Below are 19,103 nucleotides of genomic sequence, written 5' to 3' on the forward strand. Positions count from 1 at the left end.
TATTTGTTTTTGTTTTTGTTTTTTCAGAGAGAAAGGGAGAGAAACAGCAATGTGTGGTTGCCTCTAGTGAGCCCTCTATGGGACCTGGCCGGCAACCTGGGCACGCCCCTGACTGGGAATCCAACCCGAGGCACCTTGGTTCGCAGGCTGGTGCTCAATCCACTGAGCCACACCAGCCCAGGCTATTTCACCTAATTCTTACAGCAACCTTCTGAGCAGGAATTTATTCTTGTGTTACAACAGGTAAAACAGTGGCTCAGCGAATAAAAAATAAATAAAACTATCCCTGACCAGGTAGTTCAGTTGGTTGGGGTGCCCTCCCGATATGCCAGGTTTGCTGGTTTGATCCCAGAGCAGGGCACATGCAGGCCAACCAATGAATGCGTAAATAAATGGAACAGCAAATTGGTATTTCTCTCTCTCCCTTCCTTTCTCTCTAAAGTCAATAAACAAAAAATAAAAATAAAAAACTACCCAAGATCTAGATTCAAACCCACATCTTGCCCTGTGCAGCTTGACCAATGAAATGCTAATTAAGAAGGTGAGTTCGCCTTCCTTGTTTTCGGAGAATATCAGCAAAGTCATCTGTGGATGTACCATGAGGAAGGGCTGTGGGGTTTGCTGAGTCCTAGAAAAGAGTTTACGATAGGAAACCAACAACCGGAAGTTTATTCATAATAAAAAGGCTTTAAATTACAGCTTGGACCAATTATTCTTGACCATATTTCAATTTTAATATACAGTTTAAGAATGTCAAATACATTCTACAAAGGAATGGAGAAACTTAAGATAAAATATTTTGACTAAAGAACAAAAAAACCCATCAAGAGCAGTCTTAAGTTATCTCAGCGGCAGGCGCTGTGCGTCTCCGCTGCTTCACGAGGCAAATGGGTACTTCCACCTCAGAATGGCTCCGTCGGCGCTCACGCTGATGATGTACCGATTTCCTGGACTTATCCGAATGCGCTTGATGTTGCCACTGTGTCCAACCCCAACATGAGTCACTTCACCTTCATTATAATCCCAAACTTTGACCATATGGTCATGTCCACCTGAAAAAAGACATTTATATGGCATTGCTATAACATAATACAGAGAAATAGCCTTGATTTCAAATAACTGAATTATTTTCAACACATTCCCTGGGGCCAATTTAAAGGAAGAAAAAGATGTCTTTATAATAACTCTTTTCCTTGATTATAAAGTATAGGTCTGGTGTAGTAAATTTGAGGAAAAAAATACAAAGAGTTGGCATCGCCCTTGATCCCACCATGCAGAAAGAACCACTAATAACATCTCGGTTTAGTTCCTTCCTGTCTTTTCTCTGGAAGTGTGGAGGTCCACATATACGTCTGCCTTTATATCTTATTTTCAGTAAACCTGTTTTTGAAACTTTAATTCATTTGGAGAATTCATTGTTAATGTCCCAAAGAATCTAAGGGCCTGGCAGGAAATGATACTGATGTTGTTCCAACAGGCATGTTGCATAGTAAATGCCCCCAGGAAATACTGATTTAAAAGCCTGGCATTTGAAACTTCAGCAGGAAATAACAGAACAATGCACAGCGGACATCCCAGGCCATGAAAGCCACCCACCCCTCCCCCAAAATGCCAGCAATGTGAGGCTTAGCTTTTACTTGTGCCCCTCAGGCTGCTGGGCAAACATTTCCTCTTACTGACATGTGACTTCTCCATTTTCTTTTCCAGCCACACTGGCTGCAGTGCTCAGGCATGACTCAAACCATGTGCCCTCTAGACCCTTTTGTGGTCACTTCCAATGACCTCCTGCCTGAGAGTTCCATGTCCCTATTTACCTAAGTCAGGCTTGGCTTTTTTTTCTGACCCCAGTACTAACCTGTGACAAAGTGCACTCCTTCCAGTGTGATATCCATACCATTGATTGACCCCGACAAGGAACCTTCCAACTCTCTGATTACTGACCCGTCAAATACTTCCCAGTAAGCAATCTGGAATTCCGGAGAGAAGCATTAGGCAGGGCTCAGCTCAGTGGAATCATCCACTCACGTGCTAACAAAAGATGGTTCTACTTTATATAGAAGGTGGCAAAATACATCACGGGATGATATGCCGGCTGAAATTATAAATAGGCTAAAGCAGGGGTGGAGAAACCATTTTAATATTTTTAGTATTGGTTTTTAAATTCGTGTTCTATTTAAAGAGACGATGTGCTGGTAAACCCGGATTGCGACAGAAGTGCTTTTGATCAGACCAGGCAGACTGAGTCTGAAGTCAGTTGTAAAAAAAAAAAAAAGAAACAGCCACTACATCGGCTCTCCCACGTCTGCCAGTCTTGTGGAAGGGAGGGCACTTGCTTCCCTCAGCTTGGGGAACGAGCAGTCCAGAGAGTTCCGGAGTCTGCGCCCTACACAGCCAACTGCTGACCGTGGCTGTCCCTCCCTCCTCCTCACCCCACCCCTACTCCCAACTTTCTCTTCTGCCTCAAAGCAATTAGCATGCCAAAGGGTAGACTTTTAAAGACAAACCATTAATATCTGTCCCCTCCTGGGGAGGGAAACTAGATCATGGGTGAAGTCGGGGAAAGACAGAGCTCAAGGAGAGAGATTTTTCTCTGAATGTACTGCTTTTATGCCTTTTGAACTTTGAAACATAAATGTACAGCGTATTCAAAACTAAAATTTCTTTCTAAACAAAAAGCATTTGACCAGAAATCAAGAGTGTGAACTTGGGCATGCATTTCACCACTGCCTTTGTTCATGTGGATGGAAACTTGCTGTGTTCCAGTCTTTATGCTGGGAATCTGTATTCCTCTGCTAGAAATTGTGTAAGATATATATGATTTATAGGTATATTACTTATATATATAATTTATATGTATGTGATTTATATATGATTTCATTTGATGCTCAATTGCTTTAACATAAAGTTCTACTTTCTAGTGAAAGCTGAAAGAATTATTAAAAACACACCCAAATCCTTCTTTCTCGGGGAGCACACCCATAGAAGTAGTCTGTGCTTGACTACCTGCTTTATCAGCCAAAGGAGTCAAAGGGACCCTCTCCTGCGCCGTTTGACCAGGCCTCAGGCTTTCCTGAATATCCTCTGCCTGGGATGGTCTTCCCTGAGACATAAGTATGGCTAGGTCACTTCGGCCTCACTCAGCTCCCAGGTCACCTCTGTAAGGTGACTCACTGACCAGCTAGCTAAGCAGCTTTCTTCTTGCCAGCCAGTGTCACAGAACCTGTTCTATTTTCTTTTCAGCTCTTTCACCATCTCATATCTTCTCGTTCACCTGTTCACTCACTGTTCATCCATGGATTTGTTTACATGTGTACTGTCCAAGTCCATGCCCTCCTACCCAAAATGAAATGCATACAGTAAGTAAGCTCCATGACAGCAGGGACACTGTCATGTCCCCTGCACTTAGAATAGTTTTACAGACTTATGATTTATGGTTTAAACATTCCGGCAAAAATTCTAGTAAGAGGGAAATAGGCTGGTTCAAGTCTCATAAGCTGAAACCTAAAATATGGCAAATACCACACTAATTTACAAACTTTATGAACCATATATCAAAGTATTTATTATGACGTGGTGGTTAACTCCCTCATAGCTATCCGACCCCCGTTCCAAGAGGAAGCCCACTTAGGCCACAGGTCAACATGGGTTGGGCAGGCATCAGCCAGTCTGGGCTGACGAGACACAAGAAGGCCAGCCTACAGAGACTAGAACTGAGGCAAATCCCCATGGCCCCCCATGGCATCCTATCTGTGTCAGGCAAGTCCTGGTTGGACCAAGCAGCATTGGGTTTTTATGATAAAGTGTCTTTGGAAAGTAGTCCCCAGTCACCTGGGAAGTTTAAACAGGAAAAAACTTTACTCCTAGATTCTAATTTGGGGGTGGTGGGAGGTGGGAGAGGCACCTTTAGTATTTTCCCTACAATATTTTTATACTTTTAACTCATCAACATTTTCTATAGCTAGGAAAAGATAAATATGCAACCTCTTCTCCAGTGATCTCAAAGTCATCTCAAAATCTGAATTAGAAGAATCCAAACCCATTAATTGGATGTACCCATAATTAAGCTGATCTGATGTGGCTGGCAGGGTACGTGACACCCCAGCATTTTTGCTTCTCCATGTGCCTCTCTAACACCTCTTACTTCTCCAAGGGGAAATGTTTCTCCCAAAAGGACCAATCTTCACTCAAGGACACAGACCAGACTCTCCAACTTAAAAGATTTTTAATACATTGGTGAAGCAGATCAATGAGAAGAGATGAGGAGCTCTATTGTCATTTGATTTGAATTTAGTCACGGTGACAACTGGCTTGGGCACAGCAATTCCTTTCTGGCCTCAGAAATTTCCTAATAGTAAAAGCCAGTATGTATCGAGTACCTACAAGGGGCAGGCACCCTGCTATGAGCATTACATTCAAGCATGACTTTAATCCTCACAGCAACTCTGTGAGGTTGGTGACATCATCATTTCCATTTTACAGATGAGGAAGCAATGGCACCAAAAGATGATAGAGCCTTTCCAAAGTGGCATGCACGGCTGATAAACTGCAAAGCCGTCATCTGAAGTGGCACGACCCCAGAGCCTGCACCCTCAGCCACAACACTTCACTGCTTTTCTGTTGTACCAGAAAGAGCTTAGCTCTCGCCAGGAGCAGTTACCTTTCTGTCTGTCCCGCTGGTGATGATCTGGAACTCCTCAGGGTGGTAACAAACACACTGGAACAAGGTATTGGCCAGGATCATCTGATTCCTCCTAAGATGTCTGAAAAATAGATTCAAAAGCTGGAAAACTTGACTTTCTCTCCCCTAGAAAATGTAGTTACTGTTCAAATTGGATTTGGTACAAGCTTGGATTAGGGTTGGTTTATTTATTCCCAACAGACTTCCTGTTATGCTGCCCACTCCACTTCCACATTTTCCTACTGCACCTATGGGGCAGTCAGAAAAGGGGTGGGGGGGGGGGAGCTTTTCTAAAGGCAAAGCACAGGACTAAATGGGAAGCCTCGAGATCCAGCAAGAAGGTAGAAGAGGCTGAACTCAGAGTCAACCTGCTACCTTCCACACAGCCCTTTATTCCCGAGGCTGCCATTTTTGAAGTGAAAGTCTAGGCAAGCTGAGTGGCAAAGTGTGGGCAGAGCTTTAAAATTTGGGTATCATTGGGCCTTACTGAAATAGATTGGATTCAGTAGGTTCGGAAAAAGCCCACAGATCTGCATTTTTAATCAGCATCCCAGTTGATTCTAATGTGCACAACAGTTTGAGAATCACTGCTTTAGGTACTGTACCAAAAATACGGAAATTAGCTTCTCCTTCCACTGACAAGGAGGCTGGGCTCCCATCCCACAGGCCAGGCTCCACTGGCTAAAAAATGGACCTTCTGCACAGTTTCTTCTCATTATGGAAGTTTTCAAATGTGGTATCTGAATTGAACATTTTTAAAGACTTTGGCACAAATTAAGCAAATATTCCTGCTATAGAACAAGGGGGCTTAAAGCTTTGAAGCAGTCACCAACCATTCGTGGAAACAAGCATAGGTATGCACTTCTAGTCATGTATTTTCCCGGTGGGAAGTTCAGCTGAAGGCTAACCCCTCCCACAAGTGTGGTCCTTGGACCAGCACCAGCGGCATCATTTGGGAGCTTTTACAAATTCAAGATCTCAGATGCTACTCTAGACCTTAGAATCAAAATCAACACTTAACCAAGATTCCCAGCTATTTTGTATGCCCATCAAAGTTGGAGACACACAGAGCCCAAAGACACAGGTGTACTTTGGTTTTGTTTTTTAATGTATTAAATAAAAAGTGCTCTGCCTTTGCCTTTAGTTCCCATTCTATTCTCTCCAATCAAGAATACTTTATATTCTTTTGCTATATCAATATCTGTATTTTTATAGAGATATAAATATGTGTATATATATTTCCTCCCACCTCTGTACTTAAGTATTTCTAATGTGGTTGGTTATACACAGAAGGGAGGCGTCTTAGTAGTGGTAGAAGGGTGCTGGGTGGGAGGAGAGATTGGTGGAACAGCATCTAATTCTCAAAATAAACCCACAGAAAAAATGCTCATAGTAAAAAAAAATTCTTGAAAATACTTTGAATTACTTTAATAATAAAGTTCACCTGCCCTGGTCTAGTTAGCTTGGAATCATGCACTCTATGGAGACAACAATATGCTTACAGTATGAGGGGCCCCTGAGAGTGAGGCCAACCAAGGGGGAAGGGCAACCCCACCTGCCCCACACTCCCACCCACAGCAAGCTCATTCTGGGACTGACAGGGTGTCCAGAAGGACCAGAAGAACTGCCTACATTACTTAAGTTATTTCCCTTCTCCCTTTTGGGGGAATACTTAAGAGTTGAATTAGTGTAAGTTAAATTACGCTCCACCATGTATCCGGAAAGCGACCTCCCTATCTGTCCAGAAACTTCTAACATCCAGCTCTTCCTGAAAACTATATGCTTTCCACCAGCATCCATGAGTAGCCATGGGGATGAATGGCTCCTGATGAGCACCACTTTATGTTTTCTTAAATAAGGTTTCTACACTTCATTTGAATCATCTTTCAAGTTCAATACAATGATGGCATTGTTGGGCTTGTAAGTGCCGCTTCGTCCTCCCCATCACAGGTACCTACACAAGGTCCCAAATGATGCAGGTGCCATCCGTGCTGGCTGTGACACACTCCTCGTTGTTCTTCTTCACCCGGATGCAGGACACGGAGGACTGGTGCTCCTTCAGGGCCTCCTCCAGCTTCTGGATCTGGCAGCCTATCTGCCACACCCTCACCTGAAAGCCACAAGGCACAGGCTCAAAATGTGCACTCAGGACTTTTGAAGGGATAAAAAAAATTCTAAGAGCTCTCCCACCTCTGCTCTGCCTGACCCGCTCTCCCTTGGTTGAGTGGGGTGGGAATGCTAAGTTGTAGGCCAAGAGTATCTTCCATGGAGCCAGAAAAACGCGCCTAATGATTCTGCACCTGCTTCTACTTTCAGGGCTGAGAAATGTATTAGGTTCCAGCTACTAAAATGGGTAACTCAAGGGCTGCCGCTAACCCGAGAGAAGCAGCATGTCTACTCATTTCTTCCGAGCACTGCTCTCAAGTTTCTGGTGCCATCTGGAAACCTCGTGGGCACTCAGAGCCGTGTCCAGACTTTCACATCAGCGGCTCAATTTTAATCATTTAAAAACTAATGGATTTCAGCCCCATCAAGAATAATACCTACTTTTTATCAAAAAATATATTTTATAATACCCCTTTGCTATCCTGAAGTGAAATGCATAGGTAATACAACTGCCCACACACAAAATTTCTAAACAGTCCATACGATGCCCTAACTGTAGTAAAAAAGGAAAGTTATTTCGTCATTATTGCATGTCCTGTAACGGATAAATGCTCTGTTAAACTATATCAGAAAACATAACAATGTATCAGATGCTTATGCCTTCGTATAATGAATGCATTGGACCTATGAAAAACAAGAAGCGCAGAAACTGCTTTGTGTAAGTAGCACAAGGCACCGAAAGGATGGTCGTCCAGGTGAACACCACACTAAAACCTGGTGTTAGGACAGGTGATTTATGTGTACCCGATCAGAGGAAAATAACCTTAAATGAAGAAACACATTCTAAAACACTTTCTTAGTAAAGAAAATTGCGAAGCATGAGGTATCCCAAATGAGGGGAGCCATATTCTTTTCTTTGGTGTCCAAGTAATTTTCCTCTGTTATGACGTGGGATGGGACAAGGACTTTGGCCAAAGAAAACAAATCTCCAGTGTTGAAATCCCACTACGTGTGGGGGAATGCATTTGACCTTTTTCCTCATAGTATGGTGTGGGCTCCAGCCAAAGAACCCCAGGACTAGGACTTTGGAGGTGCTGGGCATTAGCCCCTTAGTTGTGGGACTGCAGGGGTGGTTTAGGTATGCTGAGGGGGAAGGGGACAAGGTGGTGGGATTGGGGTCTTCACAACTCAGGCAATGGCCATTTACCAGTGAAAATGGAAGTTCCTGAGTATTTTAGCAACTGGTGCATTCACACCAGCGTACACCTGCTGGCCAACAGCCCTGGCCTGTAGTACTTACAAAGACCTTGAAGACTATGGTTTTTGGAAGGAAGGTTCTGAAACAGCTGTGGGGAATGACAGGAAAAGCTGACATGGTCAGAACACTGCTGAGCAGGGTCAAGGGCAATCACTTTGTAATGTGTCATTTCCTCCCACAGCCCTCATCAGCTCAGGTTCAGGAGCCTCGAATGCAACTGGTCTGGTCCCAGCCATGTCTGGGCATCAGCAAGGCAGACGTCGCAAGAGGCTGAAGGAGAGAGGAGGATGCTGAGGGTGTCAGCAACAGCGTGGCTGAAGGGATAAGGGAAGGGAGTCAAGCCAGGAGGGTAGCGATAGGCAGAGATGGGGGATTGTTGAGGGCTCGATATGTCTATAGTGCACCTGAAAAGTGGGTAGTCCAGAGGGAGGTGTGCTCTGAGTGTAAAACGCACCCCAGAATTTGAGGACTTAGAGCATATAAAGAGTGCAAAATGTCTCATTGATGGGAGCAGTGCTATCGCCACATGACCACAGGAAGCTGAAGGCCAGTGAGGTTAAAGAGCACACGCTGGCCAGTTCTCACGGCTGGAACAGGGTGGGTGAACCGGCGCCCAGGCAGTGCGACTCTGGAGCCCAGACACTCAGCTGCTCATCTGCTTGGCCCAAACTCTGCTAAAGCCGACACAAGATGCTGTGTCTTCCTTCTCCCTTATGTCATTGCTATCATAGCACGGAGAAAAGAAAGGAAAAGAAAACATGCCGTGTCGAGAAAGGGCAGGCTGTGGGATAGGAGAGCAGCCGGGGAGGAAGAGAGGAGAGGCACCGCGGTGAATGAGCGAAAGATGCTGTAGGCTCCTCGAAATGATGGAAGGAAAAGGTCAAGTGTCATGATTTCAGTAATTCTAAAAATAGCATCTCCTTTAAAAGACAAGATAAAGACAACTTATATAACTACAGTCTTTGAAGGGAAAGAACAAGTATGTATTCCAAAACTCTGGCAGGACACCAACTTGGATTCCTAGCTCCATTCCATACAGAACATTTCCATGTCTGCATCTTAAATGTCCTTTCTGTGAACAAATGTATTTATATGCAGATTTATATTATCAGAATTTCAATTTATGATATATTTTAGGGTTTCATCAAAATCTTAATTTGGTCCTGGCCTGACTCCTAGAACAGGTTAAAAAAAAAAAATCAAGTAAGTGATCTCTTATCAGGTAGTCACACTATATCGAGGGCTATTTTTAAAAAAAGATTTTACCTCCCCTTCCCCACCGCCGCTGATGACCCTTTTACAGTCACTGGTGGTAGCGATGGCTGTCACGCCGATCCTGTGGGCATTGTTAATGACGTACATCAACCGGCCTGTCTCGGGGGCGAAGGCTCGGATTTTCCCGTCATCCCATGCTGGCAGGAAAGGAAAACAAAAACAGGCAAGATCAATACATCACACTCTCACTGCTGACTATTACTCTCCTAAATCACAGGTGAATGTCAGGACTGGGGAGCAGTGGAGAGGATGGAGGAAAGAGGCCAATCCCCTACCACTTTCCCGATTCCCCAAACTGGTCGTGCCTGGCTGAGGGAAATGTGTGGCTTGCCTTAGTTGAACCTGCCTCCGTGAACATCCGGCTCCAAGGGAGGGAAGTTGGAATGAGGAGGAAGGAGGTAGACCAGCTCCCACTCTCCCCTGAGCTGCAAAACTTGTACATTCAACTACTTGTTGGATATAGCATGTGGGGTGTATAATTTAACATCCCTAAATAAATGTTGACTTCCCACTCTCCCTCCTGCCTTTAAACCTGATGCTATGTCCCCCCACCCCCACCGTCTTCCCCAGCTCAATAAAAGTTGCCACTGTTTATCCAGTTGCTCAAGCCAAGAACTTCAGAGTCATTCTTGATTCCTCTCTATTCCTTCCACCCAACCCAACTCAACATTGAATCCATCAGCAGGCCCCAACAACACCACAGTTAAAAAACATTCTGAATCCGAACACTTTTAACTCATCCACTGGGACCATCCTCACCCAAGCCATCAGCCTGTCTCTCCTGGATTATTATAATGGCTTTTCCCTGGCCTTGGGTTCTTGCTCACCTACAATCAATGATCTATGCAGAGGTCAGGGTGAACCTCTTAAAATCATGTTACCTCCTTGATCAAGAACTTTCAAGATCCTCAATCTCCTCTACTACCACTCTCCCTGAACGCTGGTCCTGACCTTACCCTCTAAGATGCAGACACACTGGTCATCTTCTAGCCCTCAAATACACCAACCTATTGCCCACCTCAAAGCTATTGCCCACCTCAAGGCTGTCCCCTCTGTCTGAAATGTTCTTTCCCACATTTTCATGTGACCAGGTCCTTCTCATCATCTTTACTGTCACCTATTGACCTTAGCAATTATAAATAGGATCCTCAAGGCAGATCCTATTTCATTAAAGACTTGCGGAAGTGGGGTGGTGGTGGTGGTGAGGGAGTGACTCATGGGGCTCTCTGGGAAAAGAACGCTCCAGGCAGACCGAACAGCTAGACCAAGACACTATGTGCAGTGTGTGTGACGAATAGCAAAGAACAAGTATGGCCAGTGGGGATAACCAGGAAGGGACAAAGTCAGAGGTAAAAAGTGGAGGTGGGGGAGGTGAGAAGGTCACGTACGGTCTTGTGGGCAATCGAAGTGACTTTGTCCTTTATTCTCTGAGAGTGAAAGACCTTTGAACCCTAGGAGTGGCATGATCTGACTCTCTTTAAAAAGAGATTTCTGGCTTCTGTGTTCAGAACAGTCTGAGGGAGAGGGGTGGAAGTCAGGGGCAGAAGCAGGGTGACCTGGTGGGAAGCCATTCAGGTAATTGAGAGAGAGAGAGACAGCTGGTGACTGAGATGGGGGTGAAAATGATAAGAAGTGATGGGGCCTTGGATGTGCTCTGATGGGGGTGCTCATGAGGGAGGAATGAGTGTGGGGTGTAAGAGAAACAGGAGGCAATGATGGCCTGAATGTTTGTGAGCTCTCGGTGTGATGCAAGCCAGGAGCTCCTGGAAGCCTCTGTGTGGAGGGAAAACATGCCCAGGGGAGACCAGCATGCAGGACATGGAGCCAAGAAAGAGGAATGTGATGGGCTTCTGATGTCACCATTTAATAGCTGAACCTGAAGATCCACTGGCTTTCCACTGATGTGAACCGCTGAGTCTACTTGTCACATCTGAGGAAATTTTTACATGGATTGAACATAAGAAGTATTAATAAATTATTGTATTTTTTCCTTTTTTTATTTTATTATTGTCCAAGTACAGCTGTCTGCTTTTTCCCTCCACCACTCCCCCCCACCCCAGCCATCCCCACCACCCTACCCTGATTCCATCCCCCCTTGGTTTTGAATAAATTATTAATTTATAGGAGAATATTAGTTTTAGAGATAGATACTAAAGTATGTATACATGGAATATTATGATGTCTATAATTTATGTTAGAATTTGGGGCATAAAATAATCAACCAAATTAAAAGTATATTCCCTTTGAGATATAACTTAGAGCCAAGGTTTTACCCCTTGGACAACAAAAGGGGTTCTAATACAAGTACCTGGTACTCACTGAGGGCTCAAATCCATTTCATAATTGAATTACTAAGTTTCCCTGCTAGAGAGAGAGCTACATGCTCCACGTAACAATTTGGGAGAAGAGAAATTTTGTTCCTCCCAGCTCAGAAAGTCTCCCAGCTGGAACAGAACGCCAAAGGGAGGCTAGAATAGAAGCAAGGAGGGCTGGGTGGACAGCGGGAGGCTGTTCCAGGTCATCCACTGGTAGAGACCAGGGTATAACGAGAATGACAAGATCCCAAGCCACAGACACAGCAGGAGGCCAGATCTTAGAGTGCCAACGATACCCGAAATGATGCTCTTGCCGTCTCTCATGAAATCGATGCTATGGCAGGTCATGTTGGGTATAGTGATGCGCAGCAGCTCCCTGTTAGACAGTGTATGCCACACTCTGATGTCCTTCTTGGCACAGGTGGCAAATAGCTCATCCGTGCCGCTGAAAAGAACCCACCAAGAGGATGTGAGATGCAGCCATACAAGATGCCCCATGTTCCTTAGATGCATGTTTGACAGCAAAAGTATGTTTCATAAGGATAAAGGAAAGGATGCCTTTTAGGCACCGATTATCTCAAGGCTTGATGGTCTTACAGATTTCTTATATGAAGTGGCACTTGAGGCCGACAAATCTTCTGTGAATAATCTTTCGTAGTCCTTTCCCTTGAGGAAGGGTTGGGACAAACTTGCGCAAAGAGAAAATGCCAATATAAAAGTCTTCAACGTCCTGGCGGACTGGGGAGCAGTAAGTAACATTTCTTGACATAAATTACATCGTGAAATATTTATATTTAGAGGCTAAACAAAACTTTTCCCGTGAAGTAGATAATCATTAAAATTTCAATAAAGAAAATAAAAAGGGTACTAGAATTCAGGTTTGCACATAACCCAAAACACTTCTTTGCTTAGTTATGAGAAAATATAAGATTGTGGACAAGGAAGAGAATCTCAGAGTAATTGGTCTGTCAGGTTTTTTTTAAAAGGACAACTTGTAATATAGAATTAAAAATACCAATACGTCAAAAAATTATAGATTATTCCAGTTTGTGTATAAAAAGGAGTCACACTGAGGTACGATAAAGACCATCTGCTTTACAAGTATGGAAGTCTAGCTAATGTTTTGGTAGAGACTGGGCTAAATTTCAGATTTAAGTACTTCTCCAAATTTTTCTACATTTCCTCATAAGCACATTGATGAAAACAGAGTCCCTTTCACTTGTGTTACGATCTACTCACTTTGAATTAATAGCAAATAAGTGGATCTTTTCCGCAATTTTTGCTTTGGGGCTCAGAGATAAAATTATTATGGTGGACTAGTGACTTAGAAAGAATAAATGCTAAACAGGACAGCAGATAAGATGGAACTCCTTGCCAAACAGTCACAATAACAGAGATCAAAAGCCAACCTTAGAGTAATAACAGTTACTTAAAATAAGAGAAGTTTTATATTGGACACAACCTTCAGTGAATGAGCTTCTCCTTTGGGAAAGTGAGCTCTTAAGGAGATGCATGGACCCTTTGTGAAAATCAAATATCATAGAATAAATACACCTAGAGAACTTTCCAGACTCTCTCTACCCTTGATAAACAGTCCACTTCCTCAGGGTCCAAGTCTAGTCCAAAATGAGCCATTCAAGTAGCAGAGTGTCCGCAGTTTAGGATCTGAAATGTTAAGTTCCAGAAATAACCAGACTGATTGGATCGAGATGGTACACTAGGACCATATGCTTCCTCCCTAACATCTAAAATCTCATGAGTGTAGAAATAGAGATGACAGAAATAGAGTGGCTGTAGATATGTATGTTACAAATCAGTAAGAAACAAAGCTGAGGGAGTTCTTCCTCAGAGACCGATACATCTTTTAAAATGCTAAACAAAATTCTATAGACTGAAAGGAAACAACACCAAATGATAATGTAGATATTTAAGAAAGAATAAAGAGCATCAGAAATGCTTAATTAATTAAATTTTTGAAAAATATTTATGGCTGTTTAAGCAAAAATTATAAATATTATATTGATGGGTTTATAACATATAATAGGTATACATGAAAACAATAATACTAAGGATAAAAGTGGGTGTTGCAAAGTTTTATACTGTATTTTACTTGAAGTATCTAACATTAACTCTAAGCAGACTGTGGTATATTAAAGATGTATATTGTCATTCTCAGAGCAACCACTAAAAATTAATGCAAACATATATAGGTAGAAAGCCAATAGAACAATCAAAATAGAATGCTAACAATATCTAATTTAAACAAAATGTGGACAGAAAGAAGTAATAGAAGAACAAAGAACAGTGGGAACAAAAGAAAACAAATAACAAAATAAAAGATTTAATACAACTGTATCAAAAGTTACATTAAATGTAAATGGACTAAATATTTTAAATAAAAAGAGATTATTAGACTGGATAAAAAAAGCAATGACTAAAGAGAGAAATCTACATTCATTGCTTGAGAATTTTTGTTAAAGATTTTATTTACTTATTTTTAGAGAGGTTAAGGGAGAAAGAAAGGGAGAAAAACATCAATGCGTGGTTGCCTCTCACATGCCCCCTACTGGGGACCTGGCCCACAACCCAGGCATGTGCCCTGACATGGGAACCGAACCAGCAACCCTCTGGTTCACAGGCTGGCACTCAGTCCAGTGAGCCACACCAGCCAGGGCTTTTGCTTGAGAATTTAATACATTTCTCACAGTAACTGATAAAACAACTAGACAAAAAATCACTAAGGATAAGACGATCTGGATGACATTGACAACATTAAAAGCTTCCATAGAGAAAAAAATGACTTTTAAAGTACATACTGAATTATTCCATTTACATAAAGTTCAAAAGTAGATAAAAGTAATCTATGGGACTAGAAGTTCAGGTAGTGATTATCTTTAAGGAAGAGTATGAGGGTAGTAATTGGGAGGGGTGTTTTGGGATATTGCAAATGTTCTATTGCTTGGCTTGGGTGGTAGTCATATAGGTGTGATATTTCATGATTACTCATAATTTATGTGCTTTCCATATGTAAGTTATACTTCATTAGAAAGTTCACTAAAATCCCTCTTATACCTAGCCAAATGATCACTCAAGTCTGAGGGTTAAACAAAGATATATTCATGATATAAATATATAAGACCAAATATTCTATACACAAACTGCCTCTGAAAAAAATTACAAAAAAAAAAAATCAAAGAGGAAGATGCATGAAAAAAAGAGAGTGATAAAAGCAAAGAACAAAATTCATAGTTAAATATAATTAATTGCAAAAACAATAATAATATAATCTGGTTTATAATTCTAAATAATTTTAGCATGAAATGTGATAGGAGAAAGGTGAAGAGGAAAATAAAATATATTGAGACTCTTGTTACTTTGGAAAATAGAGTATCAATGTTGGTTAACTGAAGTCTTTGACAAAAAAAAGCTCAAATATGCATGTTAAAAATTCAAGGGTAACCTCTAAATGAATGAAAATGAAATGAATAATTTCCTAGTTACCTGCAGTGGGGGAGGGGAAGACTGGACCAAATAAAATGTGACCCCTAACAACAAAAGACAAGGAAAGGAAAAAAAGGAAACACGTTAAATAGAAAATGTTTATAAACTTATTAGATAGTAATAAATATGAATGGATTAAATTCTTTGGAAGAACAAGACTTATCTAAAATGAAACAATACAAATAGGTTAAAAATAAGGAGTTGGAAAAGACATACAATTGATAAATAGGCAAATGATAGCAGAATATTGCAGAAGTCACAGCAATATTTATTTGTGCATGCTCTCTCCCAGCATATTAATGCTTTGGTATGCAAAGTAACAGCAGCTGAAAACCAAGTACATTAACACAACTAAATTAGCAAGTAGAAGAAGAATGCAGTCTGGGCCACCACATACAGGTACTCCATGTTCTTCCTCTAGCTCAGCTGTCTCTGCAACTCAGCAGGAGGGAGGGGACAAAAGAGAATTGGCTAGTGACTAGTAGTAGGCTTCTTTTCAAAATAATGAAATGTACTAAAATTAGATCACAGTAATGGTTCCACAGCTCTGTAAACATGCCCCAAAACATTGAATTGTATGCTCTAAATGTGTGAACTTTACGGAACATAAATTATATTTCTAAAAAGCTTCTTTTCAAAAAGAAAGGTAAGTAAAAGAAGAGTTACAAAACCTGAATAACCATATGAGAATTTAAAAAGATAGTTGAAAATCTACTTTTACATAAAGCACCCAAACCAAATAATTTTATAGGAAGCTCCTTAGAAAAAGGAGGTGAAAAGTGAGACAAAAAGGAAATGGTCAATCAATTTTCAAAAAAGATTCACCTAATGGGAAGCTGCAGCCATTTTCACTATCACTAATATTTGGGAAAACCTAACCACAAGGACTCAGGGAGCCAAAACTACATTTCCTGGATCTCAAGGGTAGAGTTTTCAAACTGAGTCCGGCTACCTGTAGAACAACAGTTGTGAATTTTGTAAATTCAAGCTCTATACGGAGGAAGTTCAGAGCAAAAACTGACCAGCTTCAAAGAATGAATCTCACTGAAGACAAAATATGTTTCAATATCAAACAGTGGCAAACTATGACAGAAGCTCTTTTTGATATCAAAACTGCTGATGGCTGTTTCACTTGTTTTGTGTGAAATTCAACAAGAAATACTGCAACCAGATGCAGAAGGCCTTTCACGCTCACCGGCACCAAGTGTGCAGAAGACTCAAGAGATGCAAAACAAATGACTTGAAAGAAGTTGGGAAAAGGCACTGCTACGCTTTTTCCACATAGAGCTAGGGAAGTGTAGAAAAGATTTGCCAGTCTATTTATCCTTTTCGTGATGCATTTAATAGAAAAGCTAACATTCTAAATAAGTCTAAATTTGAATTGTAAAACCTAATGTAGTTGTGTGGTGAAGGCCATAGAAAAATATATTAAAATAATTCACCATGATAGAAAAATTTAAGGAAAAAATCATAATCTATTATGATTTATTATGTTAATAGATAGTAAAATGCATTAATAAAATTAAATTTCCTTGCACACTGCACCAAATCTCCATATTCTTATTGTTTTTAGGGGTGAAAAATATTTTCATATTCTACTTACAATGGAAAGACAATGTCCTGTACAGCTTCAAAGTGACAAGTCAATATGAGAGTCTCTTTGAAATCTGTGAAGTTGACACAATAAATGTGTGATTCCTCTGTTCCTACAAAAAACTGGTGTCCTTCCCCTCGAAGCGTGATAGAAGTGATACCACCTTCTAACTGGATTTTCCTTTAAAAAGAAGCAAAAAGGTAAAGTAGATTCACTTAATCAACAATTATTTATTAACCATCTGAAGTATCACAGAGGGCACAAGTCAGGCACATGACCTGGGAAATGCATTCGAGGAGGTGACACGGTTGGAAAGGCAGGAGGTACAATACTGGGGTACCCTTGGTCACAAAGCAGGAGGCAAGTGTAGGTTCCAAAAGGAAATCTTTATCAGTGAGACACAGTCTGCAGTGGGTTGTGCAACACGGTAGGATTTGAACAGAGGGAATGTTCCAGGCAGGCATGTGGGCACAACAGGCCATGGCAATGAAACACTTCATGAGTTCCATCCCTGGGAAATAACCCTAGCACCAGCGGAAAAGAACCTTTATGTCAAAGGATGTTACCACAACCTTATTGAAAAGAGTGAAAAGTTGGAAGCAGCCTAACCGTGCAGTTGTAATGAAATGGTTAAATGACCTATGAGACAGCAACTACAGAGAATATTTGCTTAGCCATTAAAATCATCTTTAAAAGATTATGGAATATATATCTATATCCCCACAATAATTTAAAAATATTATATAGTAATATTAAAAATGTTTATGCTGTTTGCATTAAGTAAAAAACAGAATATAAAACATTATACACATAATAAGTACAATTATTTTAAAAATTATATGAATAACAGACAAGAAGAAATAAAGTGTTAATCGTGGGTATCTTCATCAGAACTTTCAGGGATTATTTTATCTTCTTCCACTTTCCAAATTCCCCCCTGCTCCCCAAGTGTTTAATGAGTATGAACTTAAAAAAAAGAATATATAAATAAATGAGGGCCTAGAAACCCAACCTTCTCTGCAACCAATTTAGTATTGACACTAAGAATTCAATGGGGGCTCTTGGGCAAAGAACCAGCCCAGGAAATGCAGTATTTTACAGAGATTTATGTGTTGGTGGGACATAAGGCAGTAAAGGAAGGAAGGGTAGACCCCAAGTCATATTCCAGCTCCTTCACTGAACTACTTATTCATAACAATGTAGAAAGTTTTATTTCATTTCATTTTAATTAGAAAAGCCATGAAAAGTACAGTGTCTTGTACACAGCGATGAAAAGCTATGAAGAATATAGTAAATGGTACACAGAAATGGCTGGCGAATATTGGTTATTGTTTTAAAACTTGTATTCAAATGCATTAACTAGTAGTTAATGGGTACATAATTGGTACCCATTGCACAATAAATTTCATTGAATAAACCAATTATGAAAGTTTGAAATTTGAGGTTCCTTGTTGAGTAAGTTCAGAACAGCGTATTTCCTCTGTCAGGGCTTGATGTATCAGCTAAATAAAAACATGTGTTTATTAGAAGACAAGTACTTCCCTGGGTAATAGTGAACTACTTTGGTTTGATTCAACATAGGCCATTGTCTTGTATTATTGGCAAAGAAACCACCATCTATTGTGATTCTAATTACTCATTTTAACAGCAAGATGAAATTCCTTAGCCAAATATCACTTTGCCAATGTCACTTAGTTGCAGGCTTTCAGCAAACCTCCCCCTGGCGGGTCTCTCCCCATCCCAACGATGTAGAACTTACTTGATAGGTTTGTAGCTGGGGCTTTTACAGAAGACCAGCAATCCAGCTCCTGAGCCCACCAACAGCCCCCCCATCTTCAGGCACTTGATAGCTGACACTCCCTAGGGGGAGAAAGAGCATTAAGGAGGCCAGCTGGTTTTGTCGTGAAGAACCAATGGGGGACCTGACACGGTGGGCACGTCCAAGGCCCTGTCAGCGCTGCCCTGCATGGTGTGGATGAAGCGCACGCAGCTGCTGCCTGTGGTGCACTCCGGCGCCGGCCGGAGGGCTCGGGACCGGCAGTGAGCTCCAGTTGGAAGTAGTGCTCCCGGTCCTGCAAGGAGCAAACACACTTCACCAGGAGTCCTCCCTTTCGCCTGTGCGTTCCGAATACGTTAAAAAGGAACACTTCATATTCACTCAAACGAAGGAGAGAGCAGAAGGCACAAGCGCAGCCAGAGCAATGTTTATGCCCCAGTTGGCACCGTTTTCACTTAATTCTTATCATACAAAGAGACCATATTCGACATCCAGAAAAGCACAAGACTCCTTATTGTTTGGTGACTATATTTTCTGAACTAAAGCACACAGTACATAATCTTACAAATAATACAAAACATTTGAATTCAAGTCCTCTT

At 41.4% G+C, this 19,103-nt stretch overlaps 1 protein-coding gene across 6 annotated transcripts in view; it reads right to left on the reverse strand.

The window, feature by feature from the left end:
* Window positions 1-698: 698 nt before the first annotated feature.
* CFAP52 (cilia and flagella associated protein 52) overlaps window positions 699-19,103 on the reverse strand; it is a 31,127-nt gene continuing 12,722 nt past the window's right edge. For 2 of the 6 annotated variants that reach the window (XM_045199296.3, XM_024565160.4), the window contains exons 7-14: window positions 18,487-18,587; window positions 16,737-16,907; window positions 11,929-12,077; window positions 9,309-9,454; window positions 6,637-6,788; window positions 4,658-4,760; window positions 1,856-1,967; window positions 702-1,052 (exon numbers count right to left, since the gene is read on the reverse strand). In XM_045199296.3, the coding sequence (XP_045055231.2) occupies window positions 877-1,052; window positions 1,856-1,967; window positions 4,658-4,760; window positions 6,637-6,788; window positions 9,309-9,454; window positions 11,929-12,077; window positions 16,737-16,907; window positions 18,487-18,587 (1,110 nt within the window). In that variant the 3' untranslated portion in view covers window positions 702-876. Of the gene's footprint in view, window positions 1,053-1,855; window positions 1,968-4,657; window positions 4,761-6,636; window positions 6,789-9,308; window positions 9,455-11,928; window positions 12,078-16,736; window positions 16,908-18,486; window positions 18,588-19,103 lie in introns of all 6 variants that reach the window. The other 4 variants (XM_024565161.4, XM_045199298.3, XM_045199299.3 and 1 more) reach the window with 3 other exon arrangements.

Source organism: Desmodus rotundus, chromosome 9 (assembly GCF_022682495.2).
Source record: "Desmodus rotundus isolate HL8 chromosome 9, HLdesRot8A.1, whole genome shotgun sequence".
Lineage (NCBI taxonomy): Eukaryota > Metazoa > Chordata > Mammalia > Chiroptera > Phyllostomidae > Desmodus > Desmodus rotundus.